General features: G+C 39.5%; 1 protein-coding gene across 1 annotated transcript in view; it reads right to left on the bottom strand.

Annotated features, from left to right (window-relative positions):
• si:dkeyp-120h9.1 (Y+L amino acid transporter 2-like) overlaps positions 1–23,911 on the bottom strand; it is a 51,999-nt gene that overhangs the window by 6,798 nt on the left and 21,290 nt on the right. The window contains exons 2-6 of the mRNA XM_034001073.3: positions 12,912–13,433; positions 8,077–8,202; positions 6,468–6,612; positions 5,034–5,157; positions 2,264–2,367 (exon numbers count right to left, since the gene is read on the bottom strand). Of these exons, the coding sequence (XP_033856964.3) occupies positions 2,264–2,367; positions 5,034–5,157; positions 6,468–6,612; positions 8,077–8,202; positions 12,912–13,368 (956 nt within the window). The 5' untranslated portion in view covers positions 13,369–13,433. The remainder of the gene's footprint in view (positions 1–2,263; positions 2,368–5,033; positions 5,158–6,467; positions 6,613–8,076; positions 8,203–12,911; positions 13,434–23,911) is intronic.

Raw genomic sequence — 23,911 nt, 5'->3', positions numbered from 1 at the left:
AATGAGTGATCAGGAGATGATTGATCGGTATGTACGACTATTATTATTATTATTTATTTCTTACATAGGTGAAAGCTATAGCGAACGAAAGGGTGGGGCGGGGCTGGAGATGCCTAGTGAGTGCTTTGTTGATATGCAGGGCCATTTAAACCCGCTTGACTGTGAAAAAATACTTTTAAACAGCGCGTCTAAAATTAACTGCGCGTGTAAAAATAAATTAGACCTGGCGTGCCTGACGCGCATTTAATAAATGGACCGCAAAGGGTTAAATAACTTTAGCAAAGACAGAAGTGTTAAAGTGACTAGGAGCTCTTAAAATAAACAAATCTCCTGGGCCGGATGAGATCCTCCCAATAGTACTCAAAGAAATGAAAGAAGTTATTTACAAACCGCTAACCAAGATCATGCAACAGTCTCTTGACACAGGGGTTGTACCTACAGACTGGAAAATTGCAAACGTAATACTGATCCACAAAAAGGGAGACAAAACCGAACCAGGTAACTACAGACCAATAAGCCTGACTTCTATTATATGTAAAACTTATGGAAACTATAATAAGATCCAAAATGTAAAATTACCTATATGGTAACAATATCCTGGGAGACAGTGAGCATGGTTTTAGGAAAGGGAGATCATGGCTAACTAACCTGCTTGATTTTTTTGAGGATGCAACATCGATAATGGATAATTGCAAAGCATATGACATGGTTTATTTAGATTTCCAGAAAGCTTTTGACAAAGTCCCGCATAAAAGATGAATTCTCAAACTGGACGCAGTAGTGATTTAAGGAAATGCATGCACATGGATTAGGGAGTGGTTAACATGTAGCAAACAAAGTAATAATTAGAGGAGAAACCTCAAAATGGAGCGAGGTAACCAGTGGAGTACCACAGGGATCAGTATTAGGTCCTCTGCTATTCCTAATCTACATTAATGATTTAGATTCTGGTATAGTAAGCAAACTTGTTAAATTTGCAGATGACACAAAAATAGGAGGAGTGGCAAACACTGTTGCAGCTCTAGACAGCATTCATAACTGGGAGGACACATGGCAAATGACATTTAATAGAGAAAAGTGTAAAGTACTGCACACAGGCAATAAAAATGTGCATTATAAATATCATATGGAAGATACTGAAATTGAAGAAGGAATCTATGAAAAAGACCTAGGAGTTTATGTTGACTCAGAAATGTCTTCATCTAGACAATGTGGGGAAGCTATAAAAAAGGCCAACAAGATGCTTGGATATATTGTGAGAAGTGTTGAATATAAATCAAGGGAAGTAATGTTAAAACTTTACAATGCATTAGTAAGACCTCACCTAGAATATTCTGTTCAGTTCTGGTCACCTCGTTACAAAAAGGATATTGCTGCTCTAGAAAGAGTGCAAAGAAGAGCAACCAGAATTATCCCGGGTTTAAAAGGCATGTTGTATGCAGACAGGCTAAAAGAATTGAATCTATTCAGTCTTGAACAAAGAAGACTATGCGGTGATCTGATTCAAGCATTCAAAATCCTAAAAGGTATAGACAATATCGACCCAGGGGACTTTTTTGACCTGAAAAAAGAAACAAGGACCAGGGGTCACAAATGGAGATTAGATAAAGGGGCATTCAGAACAGAAAATAGGAGGCACATTTTTACACAGTGAATTGTGAGGGTCTGGAACCAACTTCCTAGTAATGTTGTTGAAGCTGACACCCTGGGATCCTTCAAAAAGCTGCTTAATGAGATTCTGGGATCAATAAGCTACTAACAACCAAACGAGCAAGATGGGCTGAATGGCCTCCTCTCGGTTGTAAACTTTCTTATGTTCTTATGTTCTTATCTGTAATTGACAAACCCAGGACTTGAAGACCCAATAAGCTGTCTAACAAGGATGAGCAATACTTGAAGATAATATCCTTAAGGAATAGAAAGAAGACAAGTGTTGAACTGACAACAAAACTTGCAGAAGGCACAGGTGCCGTTGTCCATCCATCAACAGTCCAAAGCACCTTTGACAATTGTTCCATAGTCCAATTTCTGTGTTCTTGTGCATATTTTAGCCTTTTAGTCTTGTTCCCCTTTCTTAACAGAGGTATTCTTACTGCAACACAGCCTTTAGTCCTGATTTTAAGAGTGACCTTCGTACAGTTGATCTGATGGACAACAACATCTGTGCCTTCTGCCAGTTCTGTTGTCAATGCTTGTCTTCTTTCTATTCCTATACAAATAAAATTACAGGTACCAACAAGCATGCATTTATGGACTTGCTTACCTGGAGGCAGCTATAATTGATGAATTCAGCCCACCATAGCATGATATTGCCACCGATAATGGGATCAGCCATTTAACAAAGCCAAGAACTTCATCTGCAAATGTCTGCAAGAAAGATTTTACAATATAAACAGGTTCTTATGCAGTTGAGAACACATCATTCTTAAAATCATATTATTAGGATTAATGACAGGGGGTATAATTGGATTCAGTTATTTACCTTGCTCAATAATCCAACACAAACATCTCGCACATCTAGATCAAGCTTGTTATAGCAACCAAGCCAGTAAAGACTTGTACAAAATACTTACAAAACAGTTACTGTAATTTAAAGACCACTTTACAACTCTCAGTAGCTCAAAACAAATCAGCCGTCCCTTTTATTATTATTTGTTTATTTAGCAGACGCCTTTATCCAAGGCGACTTAGAGACTAGGGTGTGTGAACTATGCATCAGCTGCAGAGTCACTTACAATTACATCTCACCCGAAAGACGGAGCACAAGGAGGTTAAGTGACTTGCTCAAGGTCACACAATGAGTCAGTGGCTGAGGTGGGATTTGAACCGGGGACCTCCTGGTTACAAGCCCTTTTCTTTAACCACTGGACCACACAGCCTCCTTAAATAGGATCAGGTTATAGTCTCATTAGCTTGGCATCCAGGATCTCTCCATCCAAGTGACAACAAAAAAAGGTAGCACACTAGGATTGTTGCGCTATTATTCATAAAAACAATACCTCAACCCTGGACTTTTATATTTGACAAGGCTTTACAACAAACGTGTAAGTGCCGCACTATTAGGTGTGATTTCATGGTAATTGAGGAGCTGTGCTAATATGTCATACAGCACACATCATAAAAACGTTCCAATAATTAAGTGTGCATTGCATTAAAAAGGGTGTTTACAACTACTTTGCAAGATTTTAGAAGGACATTACACATTTGTATTTACTAATTGTGGCCATACGGATTTACAGCAGATTCAACTGGTCATCATCTGTCTTTCTGTATATCTCCAAGGATGGTTAAATGTAATTATTTGTTAAATGTTTCTTTTACTATTCCCTTATAGTACAAAAGGGATTCATAACGTGCTGTTCTAAAGTTGTGGCAACATGCTACCACTACTACTAATTCAATTTGTTTTTTAAAACTACGTAAGGTAATATGTCTCTTTTTGTATTAAAATATTTTTCAAAAGCGTGATTCGATGCTATGATCTTAAGGACGGTAAGCTAAGGGTTTATTAATTGATTTAAATGGAGAGCTCAGCTCGTTGCTGTGATTTCAGTGATTTATCAGCCACAGTCTGGAGGCATGTATATCAACTTGTATATTGCATTCCTAATTTATACAGTATGTACAAAACATTTACAAACAGATTAACCTGTTTTGACATTATTCAGATATGTATGTTTTCAAATTCCTGAGAATGTACTTTTGGCAATTGTGTGCCCTGTCCCTGGTTAGCATTTTTTTTTTTTTTTATACTGAGTGTCATCGGCCCTTGCATTGTTTGTTTTGATGTAGTGTAACATGCATTTCTTAACACAAGATTTGCCACGGGATTACAGTAGGAAGTGTATTTCTGTCTCGATACTCCAATTTGTCCCTTGAATTTGACGCATTTTGACACATGAAATGATGTTAAATCTTCCCAAATTGGCAGTGGCCTGAGTCCTCCATGTGTTCCACGCATTTCAAAAATCTATTAAACTATAGTAAGATGACGGTATGATGACATGAATCTAGAAGAAAAAAAATCCATTCTGGGTGCCAAAAGTTGTAAATGTAGCTAATGTTTAAAAACTACACTATCTTACTCCCACACTAACCGGAGCAGAGATACCAAACCTACAGGACCTTGTAGTATAGATCTTGGTTCCAAACACAGGGATGGGAATCAAACTTCTATTGTGTCTAGCTGTGTGAGCCACACGTTACTGCAAGCTCCTTTCCAAGCCAAGCTCAAGTCCTTCACCCTGGCAAAGGCTGGGAAGTTGGGGGCACGGACTTCAGATTTTAGATGATTTGAAGAGTACAGTTAACCCATTCCCCTAATTTATGCTAGTTGAACTACTGTTTTCATTCTACTGTTGACAAACAAGTGTATTTATACACAGTGCTCCCTCTAGATTTCACAATTTGATCATTCACAAAATGTAGTTAATCCACGGTTAGGCCACATTGACCATAAACTGTACACCATACACATTTCGTGATGTGCAGAAATGAGGGAGGACTTTACTAGTCTTACAATGTATTGCAGATTTGAAAAAGGCTGAACAGTTAAATTAGCCATGAAGTTGGTTTCCTAGCTTGTTTTTATGCTTGTTGTTAGCCATTATCCTGAGCCCAACATTTTGGTGCTACTTGTATGAATTGGCACGCAATAAATTCAGTATCACTCAGAAGCACCAGAACTTGTGTGCTAAGCTTATATTTATTTCCTCCTTCCTACGCAGATTCTCTACCACATTTCAATAGATACTTCCCAGGCCTAAGCTCACAGTAAAACGTGATGCAGCTGAAACAAATATCCACTGGGAGTATTTTTCTATGCAGGCAACCAGGTCCTTGATATTAGTTTTTAATGTAAATATGCTTTTCTATGCTTTCCAAAGCTCTCAGTTTCCCTGGAGGTGGTTCCCAGAGTATCCAGCAGGTGTCTCACTGACTGCTCTCAAGATGCTAAATCCTACATACTGTAGACCTATAGTAGCTCTAAACTGATTACATTAAGATCTTGAAGATAAACATGGTGAACTTACCACTGCTACAGCGTGACTGCTTAAGACTGTATCCAGGTCCAAGACTGTGTAATAAGCAACATTTGTCAGGATATAGATAACTGTAACTATAGGCATGGAAATGGCAATTGATAATGGCAGGTTCCTGTCGGGAAAAGTTAAAAGAAGCGAAAGATTTAGTTCAGTTTAATAAAAAAAAAAAGAGTCAGTTTACTAGTGTCTTATCAAAGACATCTGATTAAAACATAAAGCACAAACACAAAGTTGTAAATGTCTGTGTTTAACTGAATAACTGGCAGATAAGAGACCTCACAGAAACATCAACTGTTAAATTAAATGAATTGTATCTTAATGTCAATCTCTATAGAATAGTCTACCTGTTACCAATTTAAATGTATTGTAGAAAATTCAAAAGTAAGAACAGTTAAAATCACAGGTTAAAAAATTTGATCCTGTCCCTATTTCCCAACTGTAAATCACAGGAAAATGTGTTAAACCTCAATAATGACACTTTGGCAATCCAGAATAAATACAATATTACTAATACAGTACATGCTTTGTGATTCATATTTTGATAATACACAGTAAAATATTGTTTTTGCTTTCATTTAAACAGAAACATGCTTTTGATTAGGTGCTGTAAGTCTACTGTAGATTACGATGTAGAGCAGATCTGGAACAAAATGTGAAAATGTGTAATTTGCTGTTAATGAGATTACACACTCATGCAAAGCATTAGAACAAAAGCCACAAGGTTAGTGGACTAAACCTCAGGGACTTTTTAAACAGAGCCAGACAACCCACAGGTAAATGGCAAAGCAGAACATCACTTCTGAAATAAATATTTATCATGGAGCAATTTAACCTTACAATGTATTATTATTATTATTATTATTATAATTATATAATAATGCACATTTGTTATATAGCTGACATTTTTTTTTCAAATTTAAAATGTTGTTGTGCTACACTAGGTTTAAAAAAAAAAAAAAAAAAAAAAAGAAGTACTCCATGTGCTTGCCATTTTCAAGAAGTGTCTATTTCAGTTCTTTTCACATTAGCAGTGTTTTCAGTCATGCTAAGTAGCCGATTGCTTAATGACAGGTTAAGAGCGTTGAAGGGATAGGGGCAATTTCACTCTCCAGTTGAAATGACCAAGGAAATGCAAGGACTACTTGAAAGCAAGTGTTATACCAGAGATCATGCTATATCATGCATTTCTTTCCAAACTGCACATCTGATACTGTACTGTACAGCACATGGAAGTGCATGACAGGTAAGATCAATGGAATAATTGTTAGCTGCAAACACTTCAATAAATGGAAACATTCTGCCTGGAGAGCTAACATGAGGGTCTTCATATCCTGCACAGAGACATGTTTCAGATCTGATATTCTGACAGTAGAATTTCACTGTAGTAAGGTTTACTGAAGTGTAGATTACTGTAGTCTGTACCTTTCTGGGTTTTTGATTTCTTCAGTAACAAAGTTGAGTGTGTCCCAGCCAGAGTACGAGTACAGAGCCGAGTAAAGAGCCAAGGCCATATTGCCTGCATCCAGCATGGAGCCGTCAAAAGAGTTGTCAAAATTCCCAGTGTTACCTGCAAACAGCCATACACCAACATACAGTAACTGCAAATAGCCATACACCAACATACAGTAACTGCAAATAGCCATACACCAACCTACAGTAACTGCAAATAGCCATACACCAACCTACAGTAACTGCAAACAGCCATACACCAACATACAGTAACTGGCTCCCATCAAAAAGGTTCTAATTTTACTCACTCACAGTCCCAGCTTAAAACATTGAAAATACTTTGTACATTTTATGTTTACTATAGGATTAAAAATAAATAAATAAATAAAATAGATTCATGACAGTTGGATTGTGTGGTGTGCAAACAGAGGAAAAACAGAACATTAAAACCGCTGATCACAGAGCCAGAAAACGGGACCAGGGTTTTTATGATTTAAATTCACCTGAAATGAAAAGAAAAGGGATTAGTTTAGGGATTTTTTTATATTTTTAAATACCACTTTAAAAGTATAGCTAGGAAGGGTGTGTCAGCAGGACCTCCTTTATAGCAGCACACCGCCGTGCTCACAGAAACCTTTTATTTTTAGCTGCTTTTGTAGTGTTTTGTTTAGATTTTCTGTACACTAGTTGTACAGTCACCTATGATGTACCATTGCTGGTAGTGTCACACGGTTTCCCTTGTGTTTATTTAAAATAAATTCTGAGCCCCAAGCAGCATCACAACTGCCACTTCCTGTGTCTCTCCCTGTCTGTCAGTAGATAACCCACACCCCCTATCATAATTATCCACTGCAAATCTTTATCAAGTTAAGGGTGCAAACCCAAGTGGTTATTTTCACCTCTTCGTCAAAGACTGACTGAAAACATTCTGGTGACTATATATGATGCCAAATAATAAGATCAGGATGGGTTAATAAACTGATGCAATTTCAGAGGGTTTAAAGTATTTTGTTAATATGTATATGCAGGGATGGAAATATGACTCCCATTGCATAGCGGTTTGATCCATTCCTGGTTTTACTAGGAGTTTAATAAGACACACCTGAGCTTGATACCTACACACTGGGGTTAATCAAGCCCTAGTAAAACCTGGAATAGGTGAAACTGCTGTGCAATAGGAGTCTTATTTCCATCCCTGGTAAATGTCATATATAAAAGTTTGACGAATTACAGTTGGCAATGCAAGTTATCCTAATATAGCTATTCGCCTTTTTGGGTGGGGTGGGGGGTGGTGGTTGTATCAGTTTACAGTAATTTAACTCTGGTGGCTGCAGGACTAAATAGCAGATGCTAATGCAGAGTCGGAGAAAAAAGGGGTGGGGAAACAATAAATAAATAGAGCTTGACAAACACTTAAGACACATTATTACTGTGGCAGTCTCATTCAGAAGATTGCACCCAAACAATTGTGTTTACATTGCACTGTTAACTTTTCATACATAAATGAACTGTTACATAATATTTCACTGTTATACAGTTATTACACTAACCTCTGTGATTACAAAATGCGGTTGAAATTTACCTTGACCCAGCTTCACTAAACCAGCAATGATGATGATGATCAGGGCAACTACTTTGGCAAATGTTGAAGCCACCTGCAGCACTGCACCCCATTTCACTTTCATACAGTTCACAAATGTCAAGAGACCTGTGGAAAGTTTACAAAAACAATGCTTGAATTACATGGATTTTTAACTCAGGAATATAATTAGGCTCATGTTAGTATTACCTTATTCCTATACTGTTTGAGGGGGTCAAATATATAGGATAGACCCCCCACCCCCACATCAATACCCAGTGTTTTAGAGACCATAATCTCTTCTTTACAAAGTATGTACAGTACTGTGCAAAAGTTTTAGGCAGGTGTGAAAAAATGCTATAAAGTAAGAATGCTTTCAAAAATAGTTTATATTTATCAGTTAACAAAATGCAAAGTGAGTGAACAGAAGAAAAATCTACATCAAATCAATATTTGGTGTGACCACCCTTTGCCTTCAAAACAGCATCAATTCTTCTAGGTACACTTGCACACAGTTTTTGAAGGAACTCGGCAGGTAGGTTGGCCCAAACATCTTGGAGAACTAACCACAGTTCTTCTGTGGATTCAGGCAGCCTCAGTTGCTTCTCTCTCTTCATGTAATCCCAGACAGACTCGATGATGTTGAGATCAGGGCTCTGTGGGGGCCATACCATCACTTCCAGGACTCCTTGTTCTTCTTTACGCTGAAGATAGTTCTTAATGACTTTCGCTGTATGTTTGGGGTCGTTGTCATGCTGCAGAATAAATTTGGGGCCAATGAGATGCCTCCCTGATGGTATTGCATGATGGATAAGTATTTGCCTGTACTTCTCAGCATTGAGGAGACCATTAATTCTGACCAAATCCCCAACTCCATTTGCAGAAATGCAGCCCCAAACTTGCAAGGAACCTCCACCATGCTTCATTGTTGCCTGCAGACACTCATTCGTGTACCGCTCTGCAGCCCTTCGGCGAACAAACTGCCTTCTGCTACAGCCAAATATTTCAAATTTTGACTCATCACTCCAGAGCACCTGCTGCCATTTTTCTGCACCCCAGTTCCTGTGTTTTCGTGCATAGTTGAGTCGCTTGGCCTTGTTTCCACGTCGGAGGTATGGCTTTTTGGCCGCAAGTCTTCCATGAAGGCCACTTCTGACCAGACTTCTCCGGACAGTAGATGGGTGTACCAGGGTCCCACTGTTTTCTGCCAATTCTGAGCTGATGGCACTGCTGGACATCTTCCGATTGCAAAGGGAACTAAGCATGATGTGTCTTTCATCTGCTGCAGTAAGTTTCCTTGGCCGACCACTGCGTCTACGGTCCTCAAAGTTGCCCGGTTCTTTGTGCTTCTTCAAAAGAGCTTGGACAGCACACCTGGAAACCCCTGTCTGCCTTGAAATTTCTGCCTGGGAGAGACCTTGCTGATGCAGTATAACTACCTTGTGTCTTGTTGCTGTGCTCAGTCTTGCCATGGTGTATGACTTTTGATAGTAAACTGTCTTCAGCAACCTCACCTTGTTAGCTGAGTTTGGCTGTTCCTCACCCAGTTTTATTCCTCCTACACAGCTGTTTCTGTTTCAGTTAATGATTGTGTTTCAACCTACATATTGAATTGATGATCATTAGCACCTGTTTGGTATAATTGTTTAATCATATACTTGACTATATGCCTACAAAATCCCTGACTTTGTGCAAGTGTACCTAGAAGAATTGGTGCTGTTTTGAAGGCAAAGGGTGGTCATACCAAATATGGATTTGATTTCGATTTTTCTTCTGTTCACTCACTTTGCATTTAGTTAATTGATAAATATAATCTATTAACATGTCTATTTTTGAAAGCATTCTTACTTTACAGCATTTTTTCACACCTGCCTAAAACTTTTGCACAGTACTGTATATGGTTAATTGTTAACAGTCATACAATAAGATTATCAACTTGTCGAATTCCCTCGTGATATTTCAGCCAGGGTTTAGCTGTATTCAGCTCAGGCATCACTGATCCTTTTAAACTGTTGTTATGAGAAGCCTGGAAACAGCAATGCAGAAAAGAGACCCTAACAATAACAAGGATGTGGGAAGCTCACCTCTCACCCCCTATTCCTTTTCCCATTTTCCTGCCAATTACACTCAACAAGAAGCTCGACATTTAAACACAATGGAGCATAGGAAACAAACGTAATATATCTAGGATCTCACCAATAAGTCGCATGGGCACCTTAACTGACCATCACATCACGCAAACTGGCAGTTTAACAAAATTAATGACAACCAGATTACTGATGAATACAGAGACATGTTCACTGAAAATCAGGAAAATGCCTCAAGAAAAAAAGACATTAGTTGAGTGATATAAATTTACTAAAAGCATACCAGGAAGAAAACGGTGAAAACAGGAAAATTCATCAAATACCAGTACAGCAACTGAATTTACTGTGGTAACCAAACAGAACTCACAAAAACAAAATAAGTTTAGTGACAAAACAAAAGCATTAAAACAAAAATAAGGCAAGGGAAATGGTCATAAGCGCTACTTTTTCAGTTGTAACAAATATCCCACAAATAAACTACACTGAAGTGTGAAATAATAAGGAAATCTGTTTTGAAAGTCTATTTGCTAACTACTGTATTTTATTTTGCATTTGCCATGTAGTCTCACCAAACAGTTTCATACTGTCTAACCTGAATGCCAGCCAAATAATATATAATAAAAACAGTGCAGCAGTGCGCTTTGCACCCGAGTACTGCCTGTGTTTGCAGTTCCTGCTTCTGGACTGACGTCACCAACCTCAGCCATCCTATCACAGGCACCAAAATAAATAAATTAATAAAAACTGATGCGCGAATATGTAAAATTTACCTACTCCAGACCAATGATACACTGAAATCCAAGAGATTTTAGTATTTCATGAGCTACATGGTTAAATATTGAGTCGCCTTTTTTTATCAAACAGCATACATTTCTACATGTTTTAGTCATTCAGGGATATAATATACCTACATGTTTATTATTAGAAGAATGCGAGTTTAAATGATTAGTAAGTACACGTTTTGATATGAAAGCTGAACATTAATATCAGCAAAAGAACAACTATGTTACAAAATAAAAGTAAAAATCAGGCTTATGTGATTTTGAAATGTCACTTTGACATATTTACTACTGCTTAATACAAGTAAAAAAAAAAAAAAAAAAAGATTTGAACTTTAACTTGTTCTTGTTCATGAACCTAATTTTTCCCATTCTAAAACCCAACATTTGTTCATTTTTTTAATAACGGTCTGATACTCTCTTCCTTACCTTTTTTCTTTTAATAATGGTCTTACTCTCTTTTACAAGTAATAAATACAAAACATATGCCTACATATACTGTATTTAAGTATTAATATTTCGTGCAGTCCTCTCTCCTGACCGACCACCTGCCCGTTATCACAATTGTTTTTTTGTTACCCAACATTAGGGTCGGTGCCAACCTTGGGTCAAACCGATATGTTTGTGTAGTGAGAATGTATTGTGATTGTTTATAAATGTCCTCTGAATACTGTAATGATAGGCTTCACGTTTTCTCAGGACAAAAGAAATGTACAAGACAAATGTATTGAGTGCTTGGCAGTGAAATAACCGCATGCCCTCTACTGGTGTTATATAACTTATTTTACACTCCACATAGGAATTAAAGAAGAGAGCACAGCTACTAAACACGAACCATAACATGAAGTAAGAGTCCTTGTGATTGGTTGCTGTAATAAACATCTTTTGTAGGTTGTAGCTATGCTTTGGAATTCAATGACTATGTTAAGTACAATTTTCAACACCTGCAACACAGAGGTTACATTCTTCTACAGTGCAGTTTTGTTCTGTTTACAATAGCACCGTTTAGCTTGTATGGCAATATAATTGTAGCTAGCAAAATAATTCCTTTAAATATTATGTTTTGCCCTTCCGTTAGCTACATAGCTCTCAAAACGTACAGTTTTGAAAGAAACACGTTTATAGCAACATGCTTAACAGATTTAGCCGATTGTGACGGAAAGAATGATTCTTGGCGGTAAATCTCCCTCCAGACCTGTGAGGGCGCTAAGTAACGAGAACAGAGTGCCCTGGACTGCTTTGCCTGACACTTCGTTCCTATGGTTAAAAGGAAGTCAGTCGTTTTGAAAAGGGGTTGAGCTTCGGTACATTAACTCATCGACCCGGAAGGGAAATCATGTGGCAGCAGCAGATTGGAGGAGCGGCTGCAATCGTTTACCAAAGGTTCATGAGTGACGGTATAAGTAGGGGTCGAAGCAACGTAATCTGTTCCTTCGTTTTGGTTTATGAAAAAAAACCCGGAAGGACCTGTGTTTTGTGTATCCGTATCGTGAGTGTTTGTTTGTTTTGTCTAATTGTTACTTGTTATTATTAGACAGCTAACGTGTTACGGAGCTGTTGCCAGAGGCCAGCACAAACCCAGAACAGCACTGCACTTGTATCACAAATAACTGTACTTTCACCACGAGCACTAATTCACGCACTAACAGACTTGTGTATGTGTTTTGTGTTTCGTGTGGGTGTACAATAAATGGGACTATTATTTCGGGACAAACCCAGGGATTACAAAGTAAGTAATACACGCCACTGTATTGCTTACCATCATTATTGTTTACTTCTTGTTTTGCCGTCAGGCACTGGACATACAAACCCATTAAACAACTCTGCACCTGGATTACAATTGCCTTTTCATTGATCACTTGCATCTGCACACTGTTAACCACTTTGCCACACCGATCTAATTATTTAGATACCTATAATGACTTTAATGCAAAATGAAAAGATTCTCAACAAAAGAATGATTAGCACTTACATATGATAAGGGCAGCTATGAGGCGGACAGCAATATAAGGTGGATGGCAAGTAGGGTAAAAAGGCTGGACCAGGTAGTTTGAGAATGTCAATGCAATAACAGCCTGGCATGCAGGCTCTACAATCAGCAAGGAGGTCCACAGTCTAAGAAACGCCAAAAAGCCACCAAAGGACTCCAGGATGTAGGCATAGCTGGCTCCAGATTTCCTAATTGTGGTACCAAGTTCTGCATAGCAGAGAGCACCGAAGACTGAAAATACCCCTCCTGCTGCCCATATGACCAGAGAAAGTCCATAGGACCCAGTGTATAATAAAACTCCTTTTGGTGAAACAAAAATCCCAGAGCCAATCATGTTTCCTACGATGAGGCAGACGCCATGCAGCAAGGAGATCTCCTTCTTGAGTCGGAAGGAATTACTGGAGATTTTGTCAGAATCACCCGCCATGTCTTGTTTCATCTAGTCAAGCTGTTACAGTAGTAAGCAAATACAAATCATCAAGCCAAGACTTTGTACTCAGGATTCTGAAAAAGAGACAAAAGAAGAAAAATGTTTCTTGCAATTAGTAAAATAGTAATAATCAATCAGGCAGTGTTATCCAACAATAAACGGATCAGCACTGTAAATTAGAACAAACTATTTCCTGTAACTTTTTTACAGTTAAAACATTTGTGGCTTTGAAGAGGAGAAGGGTAGTGCAGGGCAGATATATCCAGTTTGTGATATGAAGCTACAGAAAAAACTGTGGATTCATCAAAACAAGTCAGAACAATTCAACAGAAAAGCGAATACCATTTTATTACGCAAGTTATAGTTAGGGCTTCTGATTTTCTACTTTCCTTTAATTCAATTGATACCTGTTAAGCATTTTGTGTATCTCAAACCACAACTGATAAACGTGTTAATAGTAAAATTAATTTAATTTAATCTACAGGGTGTTTTTTATCAAACAACTAAAATGGACTTTTAAATCGTAAGTCTTACTTTTTCATTTCAAAGCAAAAGTGACTCCTCTTTATTTATGTAAATATAGTCATGCAGAATGATTGTAATAAAGATTAGTCGCTTATTAACATGTTGCGATCTCGTTTGTACGTCCTGCTTGTTAAAATCAAAAGCGAAGGCTTGGCCAATATGGTTTCACAGAAAAAAAACTGTAAATTAAATCAATTTTACTATTGTACGTTTCTCAGTTGTGATTGAGATACACAAATGGTTTAACAGGTATCAAATGAATTCTTAAAGGAGAGTAGAAAAGTCGGGGTAAACCACCGAAAATCAGAAGCCCTAATTATACTATTACACATTTAAAACGTAACACTTAGAACAGGGCTTGTGATTGCACCTTAGCATTTCATATCATTTGCTAGTAATGCAATACAATTATACATTAACATTATGTACATTTTTTGTTCATAATTACCAATTAGTGACAAAGCTTCTTTATTTACAGTATACATTTGAACACAGTTCTGGGTTCCTAAGACTGTCTTTGGTGGATAAAACACTGTCGACAATAAAGGACAGATTTAAACAGGACGGTACATGTGCAGTGCCATGAAAAAGTATTTGCCCCGTCTGATTTTCTGCATTATTGCACATTTTTCACATTGTATTTGGTCAGATTTTTTTGTGGGTTGTAGTAGTATACAGAGGGAGTCAGAGAAAAAAATGACACCAAAGTTTGGTGCTTCTTTCATTTGCTTGGTGTGCAAGGTAATCAAACATGCAATCTTCAGGTGTGAAAAAGTTATTCGCCCCCTGTGGCAAAGTGCCCCGCCCCTGTGTGCATTTGTGTGTTCTGTGTATGTATGTTGCGTGCGTATGTTAATGTTGGTGTATAGATTGGTACACGGGATATAAACGGGTCTGTGTTTCACGTGTGTTTAAAGTGTATAATTATATTTAGGCACGAGGATGGCACATCACTTCACGTGCAGATAAAATGTGTATAATGTGTGGCACGGGGTTGCACGTACTGAATTCACGTGCTGGGATTCAAGTGAGTAATTAATTAGTAATTGAATCCCAGCACAACAGTATATATAGATGCACAGTTTCACTCAGTCGGGGTTGGTGTTCGGTGAGTGGAGAACGGGAGAGAGAGAAGGAGAAAAGAAAGTCAAAAGTAAAGTAAAGTAATTAGTGTTTTCACTCACCGTGTTTGTCCGTTTGTCTGTTCACTGTTTAGTCTGTTTTGTTTGTCTCTTTATTTTGGCGTATAGTGCCGTGTCCCGTGTTTTTGTGTTTCAAACCTTTTATTTTCTGTTTATTAAATGCTGAGCGCGATCACGCGCCCAGCTTATACCAAACCACATCTCTCTGTTTATTGTGTTCCTGTTTCTGGTCTGACGCCACCCACTCCGGCCGTCTTTGTGACACGTGGTGTCCTGCGTGGGATCGACAGCGCCTCCAGGACTCAGGCCAGAGCAGGAACCGCAGTTTGGATTTAAAAAAAAAGAAAAAAAAAAAAAAAAAAAAAAAATGGCAGAAGACGCCATCAAAGTGCGGGACTGGATGCTGGAGAATGCTGGGCTGGAGGCCCAGTCTCTGCCCATAGTCGTCCAGGCCCTGTGGATGATGGACTGTGAGAGATGGGAGGCCTATCAGGAGGAACACACCCCAAACACCTTGGAGGAAGGTGTGGAGTTTGTCCTCAGCTACCTGGAGGCAACCATAAATGGAACAGCAGCCCAGGTAGCAGGACCACCAGCAGAGGAGTACCTGCTGTCCCCATCTCCACCAGCAGAGGGTGAGTACCTGCTGTCCCCATCTCCACCAGCAGAGGGTGAGTACCTGCTGTCCCCATCTCCACCAGCAGAGGGTGAATGCCTGCTGGTTTTGCCTCCACAGCCCAAATGGGAGGAGCCTGAGCATCCACAGCCCAAATGGGAGGAGCCCAAGCGGAAGGAGCCCGAATGTCCTACGCCTGAGTGGGAGGAGCCCGAACGTCCTACGCCTGAGTGGGAGGAGCCCGACCGTCCTACGCCTGAGTGGGAGGAGCCCGACCGTCCTACGCCTGAGTGGGAGGAGCCCGAACGTCCTACGCCTGAGTGGGAGGAGCCCGAACGTCCTACGCCTGAGTGGGGGGAGCCCGAACGTCCACAGCCCAACAGGGAGGAGTCGGGGCGTCCACAGCCCAACAGGGAGGAGTCGGGGCGTCCACAGCCCAACAGGGAGGAGTCGGGGCGTCCACAGCCCAAAGGGAGGCAAGTCGGGGCTTCCACAGCCCAAAGGGAGGCAAGTCGGGGCTTCCACAGCCCTGGGACCCAAGCCACCAGCAGAGGGAAAATGCCTGCTGGTTCAGCCCCAGGAGCCAGAAGGGGAGGAGTTACAGGCTCAACCCCCTGAAAATTTTTGGGGGGGAGAAGGGCAGGATGCTGGTGTCCCCCAGCAGCCTCTCGCTATGCTGCTGAAGGCAGCACGGCGTGCACATGCCCAGCCGCCACAGCAGAGGGAGCCAGCACCGCCAGGAGCAGAGGAGCTGGAGCTGCCTCTACCTCCACCACCTCCAGGAGCAGAGGAGCAGGAGCTGCCTCTGCCTCCACCACCTCCAGGAGCAGAGGAGCAGGAGCTGCCTCTGCCACCACCACCGCAAGGAGCAGAGGAGCAGGAGCTGCCTCTGCCTCCGCCACCACCACCGCCAGGAGCAGAGGAGCTGGAGCTGCCTCTGCTGCCCGTACCTCCGCAGGGAGTACGGTGGCCGGAGCCCCAGAAAGGGGAGCTGCCGGCCACGAAGGGGGACGAGGTCTGGAGACCACTTTCCCCAGCAGCAGTTTCGCTGTAGGAGTTCTTGTGGCCGGAGCCCCACAGGAAGGAGCTGCCGGCTACGAAGAAGGGGGAGGTCGGGGGACCACCTGCCCCCGCAGCTTTTTCGCTGCAGGACAGGACCAACAGGCTGTCAGCCGTGCCACTACCGGCAGGGGTGCTGACAGCATGGCCAGCCATGGGCCCACTGGAGCCTCCCTTCCCAGCCCGAGACTTTGTCCTGGACTGCTGGATTTTTAAGGGGGGAGGTGGCCGTTGAGGCCATGTGTGCTGCGCACAAGGGGGGGTATATGTGGCAAAGTGCCCCGCCCCTGTGTGCATTTGTGTGTTCTGTGTATGTATGTTGCGTGCGTATGTTAATGTTGGTGTATAGATTGGTACACGGGATATAAACGGGTCTGTGTTTCACGTGTGTTTAAAGTGTATAATTATATTTAGGCACGAGGATGGCACATCACTTCACGTGCAGATAAAATGTGTATAATGTGTGGCACGGGGTTGCACGTAATGAATTCACGTGCTGGGATTCAAGTGAGTAATTAATTAGTAATTGAATCCCAGCACAACAGTATATATAGATGCACAGTTTCACTCAGTCGGGGTTGGTGTTCGGTGAGTGGAGAACGGGAGAGAGAGAAGGAGAAAAGAAAGTCAAAAGTAAAGTAAAGTAATTAGTGTTTTCACTCACCGTGTTTGTCCGTTTGTCTGTTCACTGTTTAGTCTGTTTTGTTTGTCTCTTTATTTTGGCGTATAGTGCCGTGTCCCGTGTTTTTGTGTTTCAAACCTTTTATTTTCTGTTTATTAAATGCTGAGCGCGATCACGCGCCCAGCTTATACCAAACCACATCTCTCTGTTTATTGTGTTCCTGTTTCTGGTCTGACGCCACCCACTCCGGCCGTCTTTGTGACACCCCCCTAAAAGGAATAATTAGGGTCAGCTGTTTGAGTACTTTGGTTAACAACCAGGCCTGATTTCGGCCAGCCCTGCCCTATATAAATCTGACTAACTTTGGCCCTTACCATCAGAGTGAAGTTGTCAGCACACAGGTTCTAGAGGCACATCATGCCACAAACAAAAGAAATTCCTGAAGACCTCCGGAAAAAAAGTTGTTGAAAAGGGTTACAACGCCATTTCTAAGGCTCTGGGGCTCCACCGAACCACAGTCCGAGCCATATTGTCCAAATGGAGAAAGTTTTGGACAGTAGTGAATCTTCCCAGGAGTGGCCGTCCTGCCAAAATCTCTCCAAGAGCAAGGCGTAAAATCGTCCAGGAAGTCACAAAGAACCCTAGAACAACATCCAGGGATCTGCAGGCCTCTCTCGCCTTGGCTAAGGTCAGTGTTCATGACTCCACCATCAGAAAGACACTCGGCAAAAATGGGATTCATGGCAGAATAGCAAGGCGGAAACCATTGCTCACTAAGAAGAACATGAATGCTCATCTCAAGTTTGCCAAAAAGCACCTGGATGATCCTCAAGAGTTCTGGAACAATGTCCTATGGACAGATAAGTCAAAAGTGGAACTTTTTGGCCGACATGGGCCCTGTTATGTGTGGCGAAAACCAAACACTGCATTCCACTGTAAGAACCTCATACCAACGGTCAAGCATGGTGGTGGTAGTGTCAGGGTTTGGGAATGCTTTGCTGCATCAGGACCTGGAAGCCTTGCCATCATTGAAGGAACCATGAATTCTGCTCTGAGAATTCTACAGGAGAATGTCAGGCCATCCGTCTGTGAGCTGAAGCTGAAGCGCAGCTGGGTCATGCAGCAAGACAATGATCAGAAACACAAAAGCAAGTCTACATCAGAATGGTTGAAGAACAAGAAATTTAAAGTTTTGGAATGGCCTAGTCCAGACCTAAACCCCATTGAGATGTTGTGGCAGGACCTGAAACGAGCAGTTCATGCTCGAAAACCCACAAATATCACCGAGTTGAAGCAGTTCTGCACGGAGGAGTGGGCCAAAATTCCTCCACGGCGCTGTGAGAGACTGATCAATAACTACAGGAAGCGTTTGGTTGCAGTTATTGCTGTTAAAGGTGGCGTAACCAGTTATTGAGTCTAAGGGGGCAATTACTTTTTCACACGGGGGCATTGGGTGTTGCATAACTTTCTTTAATAAATACATTTGTGTGTTATTTGTTCACTCAGGGTCCTTTTTATCTAATATTAGGTTTTGGCTGAAGATCTGATAACATAGTGTCAAAAATATGCAAAAATGCAGAAAATCAGACGGGGCAAATACTTTTTCACAGCACTGTATCTGTATATATATATATATATATATATATATATATATATATTTTAGCTCAAAGAGCCAGCTGCCCAACGTTTCAATATGTTGTACATATCTTTCTCAAGGGAGCCTGTGTTTGAATCCAAACATTGGAGGTATTTATAGGTTTTTGACGGCATGACAACTACTTGTTATTGTTTACATTCAAATTCATGATTTATTCTTACATGATGTAATGGTGTTCTATATATTGTGACATCATTTTTACTTCTATCTTTGAATCTGTATTAATTCTAATTAACACTACTTTATATAAACTTATATTTTTATTATATCATGCAATGCTGGCTTTGAGGATCAGTCTAGATTTGGCCTCCCCAGCGCATCAGCATGCACAACTTTTGAATGAATTTTGTTTATTTATTTAAATGTTATATATTTATTGAAGTTAATTAGTTCATTCTTTTCTGTTGAGTCCCGCTGGCATAATCGTGTTCAGTCTATTTATCCATTTACTTTCTTTTATTCTTCTATATGTCGCATTGTCTAATTTGAGCTGTTCTAATACTACAAACTTTACATCATTTATGTCATGTCCCTGACTGGTGAAGTGCTGTACTATTGGTTCATTCATTTTTTTATTTCTAATTAATGAAAGGTGGTTCTGAATTCTTTTATATAAAGTAGTTCCAGTCTCTCCAACATATTTCATCACATTTTTCACAGGCTATTCCATAAACAACATTGCTATTTTTACAGTAGGTATTAGTTTTTAGTGGATATGTGGTGTTCTTATGTTTAATTATATTTTTACGTTTGTCTATGTATTTACACACTTTACATCTACTAGTGCATATGTTCGTAGAACCTGTTTTGTCAATTATTCTTTTATGTTTACTGTGAACTAAAATATCACCTAAATTAGCTTCTCTTTTGAATGCTACAACTGGGGCCTTAAGAAATACTTTTAATTTTTCTGAATTATGTAGAATCCGCAAGTGTTTCCAAACTATCTTAGAAATATTGGGCAAAAGTTTAGAGTAAGTCATTATTAATGGGACTCTTTTGACCTTTTTATCTCTATTTTTATAATCTAGTAGATCATCTCTTTTTAGTTTATCCACTTTTCTTAACTCCGTCTCTATAATTCTTTCTTTGTATCCTCTTTTTTTTAAGATTTGTTTTTAATACATTTCTTTGTTTTACATAGTCACATTCTTTTGAGCATATTCTTCGTATTCTTATTCCTAGACCCTTTGGGATTGCCCTTTTAGTGTGTATCGGATGTGCAGAGGACATGTGTAAATACTGGTGCATGTCAGTAGGTTTACAGAAGAGGTCAGTCTCAATTGAACCTTCTTCAAGTTTTACTATGGTATCTAAAAATTCTATTTCTTTCCTTGTCCATCGAAGGTCCACCTTAATATTACTGTGTATTTCATTTGCCATTTTATGAAACTGGAAAAGAGATTCTTCTCCATGTGTCCAAACCCCAAAAATATCATCTACAAACCGAATGTATTCTAAAGGTTCTCTTTTTGATTTTCTAAGTAATTGTTCTTCCCATTTCCCCATGTGTGTACTGGCAAAATGCATTCCTAATTTAGATCCTATTGCGGTACCATCGTTTTGTTTGTAATTCTTATCAACAAATGTAAAATAACTGTTTTCTAAAACTATGTTGATCATGTTCAGTACCTCTGCTGTAGCTATTGATTTATCTAGTCTATTATCTAGTGCTTTTTGACAAGCTTCTAAAGTTTCTTTACGAGGGACACTTGGGTACAAGGATTTTACATCCATGCAAAATAAAATTGTATTCTCTGGAAGGTTGTGTTTTATTGATTCAAGTCTTTTTAAAAATTGTGTTGTATCCTTAACATAGCTTGGTAATTTCTCAACGTGCGACCTAAGTTGTTTTTCTGCTATTTCAGCTATTATGTGTGTTGGATTATCAATTGTACTGACTATCATTCGCATAGGGTGATTTTCTTTGTGCATTTTAGGATTTCCTCTTGCTAGGCCTGTTCTTGCATTATGTGGCTGCATGTATTTTTTTAATTCTTTTGATATAATGCCTTTATTGTATAGTCTCTCCGCAATTTCCTTAACCTCTTTTACCGATTTATTGATCTTATTGCTTTTAACTTCTTCATATGTATATGTATTATTTAATTCACATTCTACAGATTTCATATAGTCATCTGTGTTCATTATCACTATTCCTGAGCCTTTATCTGCTGGTCTTATCATTATATCATCATCATTTAACAACTTAGTCATAGCTTGTTCTTCAATATTGGTTAAATTAAGTTTACATCTTTTCTTTAGTCCTACTATTATTTCTTGTTTAACTACTTCAATATACATATCTAACCATTTATCTCTTCCATCCGGAGGAGTCCATGTGCTTGTACTGTGCTGGGCCAGATGAGATCCTCCCAATAGTACTCAAAGAAATGAAAGAAGTTATTTACAAACCACTAACCAAGATCATGCAACAGTCTCTTGACACAGGGGTTGTACCGACAGACTGGAAAATAGCAAACGTAATACCGATCCACAAAAAGGGAGACAAAACCGAACCAGGTAACTACAGACCAATAAGCCTGACTTCTATTATATGTAAACTTATGGAAACTATAATAAGATCCAAAATGGAAAATTACCTATATGGTAACAATATCCTGGGAGACAGCCAGCATGGTTTTAGGAAAGGGAGATCATGTCTAACTAACCTACTTGACTTTTTTGAGGATGCAACATTGAAAATGGATAACTGCAAAGCATACGACATGGTTTATTTAGATTTCCAGAAAGCTTTTGACAAAGTCCCGCATAAAAGATTAATTCTGAAACTGAACGCAGTAGGGATTCAAGGAAATGCATGCACATGGATTAGGGAGTGGTTAACAGGTAGAAAACAGAAAGTACTGATTAGAGGAGAAACCTCGAAATGGAGCGAGGTAACCAGTGGTGTACCACAGGGATCAGTATTAGGTCCTCTGCTATTCCTAATCTACATTAATGATTTAGACTCTGATATAGTAAGCAAACTCGTTAAATTTGCAGACGACACAAAAATAGGAGGAGTGGCAAACACTGTTGAAGCAGCAAAGGTCATTCAAAATGATCTAGACAGCATTCAAAATTGGGCAGACACATGGCAAATGAAATTTAATAAAGAAAAGTGTAAAGCATTGCATGCGGGCAATAAAAATATGCATTATAAATATCATATGGGAGATAGTGAAATTGAAGAAGGGAACTATGAAAAAGACCTAGGAGTTTATGTTGACTCAGAAATGTCTTCATCTAGACAATGTGGGGAAGCTATAAAAAAGGCTAACAAGATGCTTGGATATATTGTGAGAAGTGTTGAATTTAAATCAAGGGAAGTAATGTTAAAACTCTACAATGCATTAGTAAGACCTCACCTAGAATATTGTGTTCAGTTCTGGTCACCTCGTTACAAAAAGGATATTGCTGCTCTAGAAAGAGTGCAAAGAAGAGCGACCAGAATTATCCCGGGTTTAAAAGGCATGTCGTATGCTAAAAGAATTGAATCTATTCAGTCTTGAACAAAGAAGACTACGCGGCGATCTGATTCAAACATTCAAAATCCTAAAAGGTATAGACAATGTCAACCCGGGGGACTTCTTTGACTTGAAAAAAGAAAAAAGGACCAGGGGTCATAAATGGAGATTAGATAAAGGGGCATTCAGAACAGAAAATAGGAGGCACTTTTTTACACAGAGAATTGTGAGGGTCTGGAACCAACTCCCCAGTAATGTTGTTGAAGCTGACACCCTGGGATCCTTCAAGAAGCTGCTTGATGAGATTCTGGGATCAATAAGCTACTAACAACCAAACGAGCAAGATGGGCTGAATGGCCTCCTCTCGTTTGTAAACTTTCTTATGTTCTTATGTTCTTATGTTCTTAATATAATGGCTTTTATTATTTTTTTTTGAAAACGAATGAATATTTAAATTAGAAGCAAATACCAGAACATGAAAATGCTGTGTGTGTGTGTGTGTGTGTGTGTGTGTGTAGATATATTATATAATATATACTGCATTACTACATTCTACAACTGTTCTATTGTTTAAATTGGAAAGATAATTCGAACATACATTTGTCTCAACACTAGCAGTATTTTTAGGCATCCTACATGTGTGATCCCTACAGTCAAAAAGCACTGAATAGGAACAGAGAACTTTCACTGGTCTCCAGTGCTTCTCAGCAGGACAGTTCTAATACACCCTGACATACTGTAGTGCATGTCTCTGATGACGAGACAGGCACAGCAAGAGCCCCGAGCTCCTCATTAGCACAGTAAGTAAAAGGATTACTTAAATTCCACAAGCTTCACAGCATGACTGCAAGAGATTTTAATCCTCTGACTAGACTTCTAGTCCCAGAGTCACTTTAATAAGCAGACTATAACACCATGATCCCCTGCTGCCTGTAAGGAGCACACCTAAAAGATTTATATTTATTTAGTTTCAGAGAAAGTAAGGGAAACTTAACGAATGAGGACGCGAAAGCATTCGCGGTAATAAAACACAAGAAAAATTCCAAGCGAAATCTCGCGGAACCAAAAACAAGCCCTTTTCGCCCTTCAAAAAGCAGCCATCGCTTGTTGACTACAAGTGGGTTGAGAACGGGGAGTGGTTTGCTATCGCCCAACCAAATCTAATCAATTCCAGCTATAAATCACATCGCAAGACTGTCGCAGGACCAGATTTTGTAGTCACCTTCGAAGTTGTCGAAAGCTATCGTGTATTAAGCAAATAGTAAAAAAAATAACACTAAACATCCTGATATTTGCAAAAAAACCAAAAAAAACCCCAACAACCCTCAAGACACTCCACTGACCTCATAACAAACACTTGCACACAACACTAAATAATTTAAAATTAAATAATTTACAGTATCAAATATTATTATATGTATTCTTTCCATTATCATAATATATGTTGTGTTTGTTGCACCC

This window comes from Acipenser ruthenus, chromosome 4 (genome assembly GCF_902713425.1).
Source record: "Acipenser ruthenus chromosome 4, fAciRut3.2 maternal haplotype, whole genome shotgun sequence".
NCBI lineage: Eukaryota > Metazoa > Chordata > Actinopteri > Acipenseriformes > Acipenseridae > Acipenser > Acipenser ruthenus.
The sequence above is the reverse complement of the archived record's forward strand: the minus strand, read 5'-3'. Positions and strand labels throughout refer to the sequence as shown.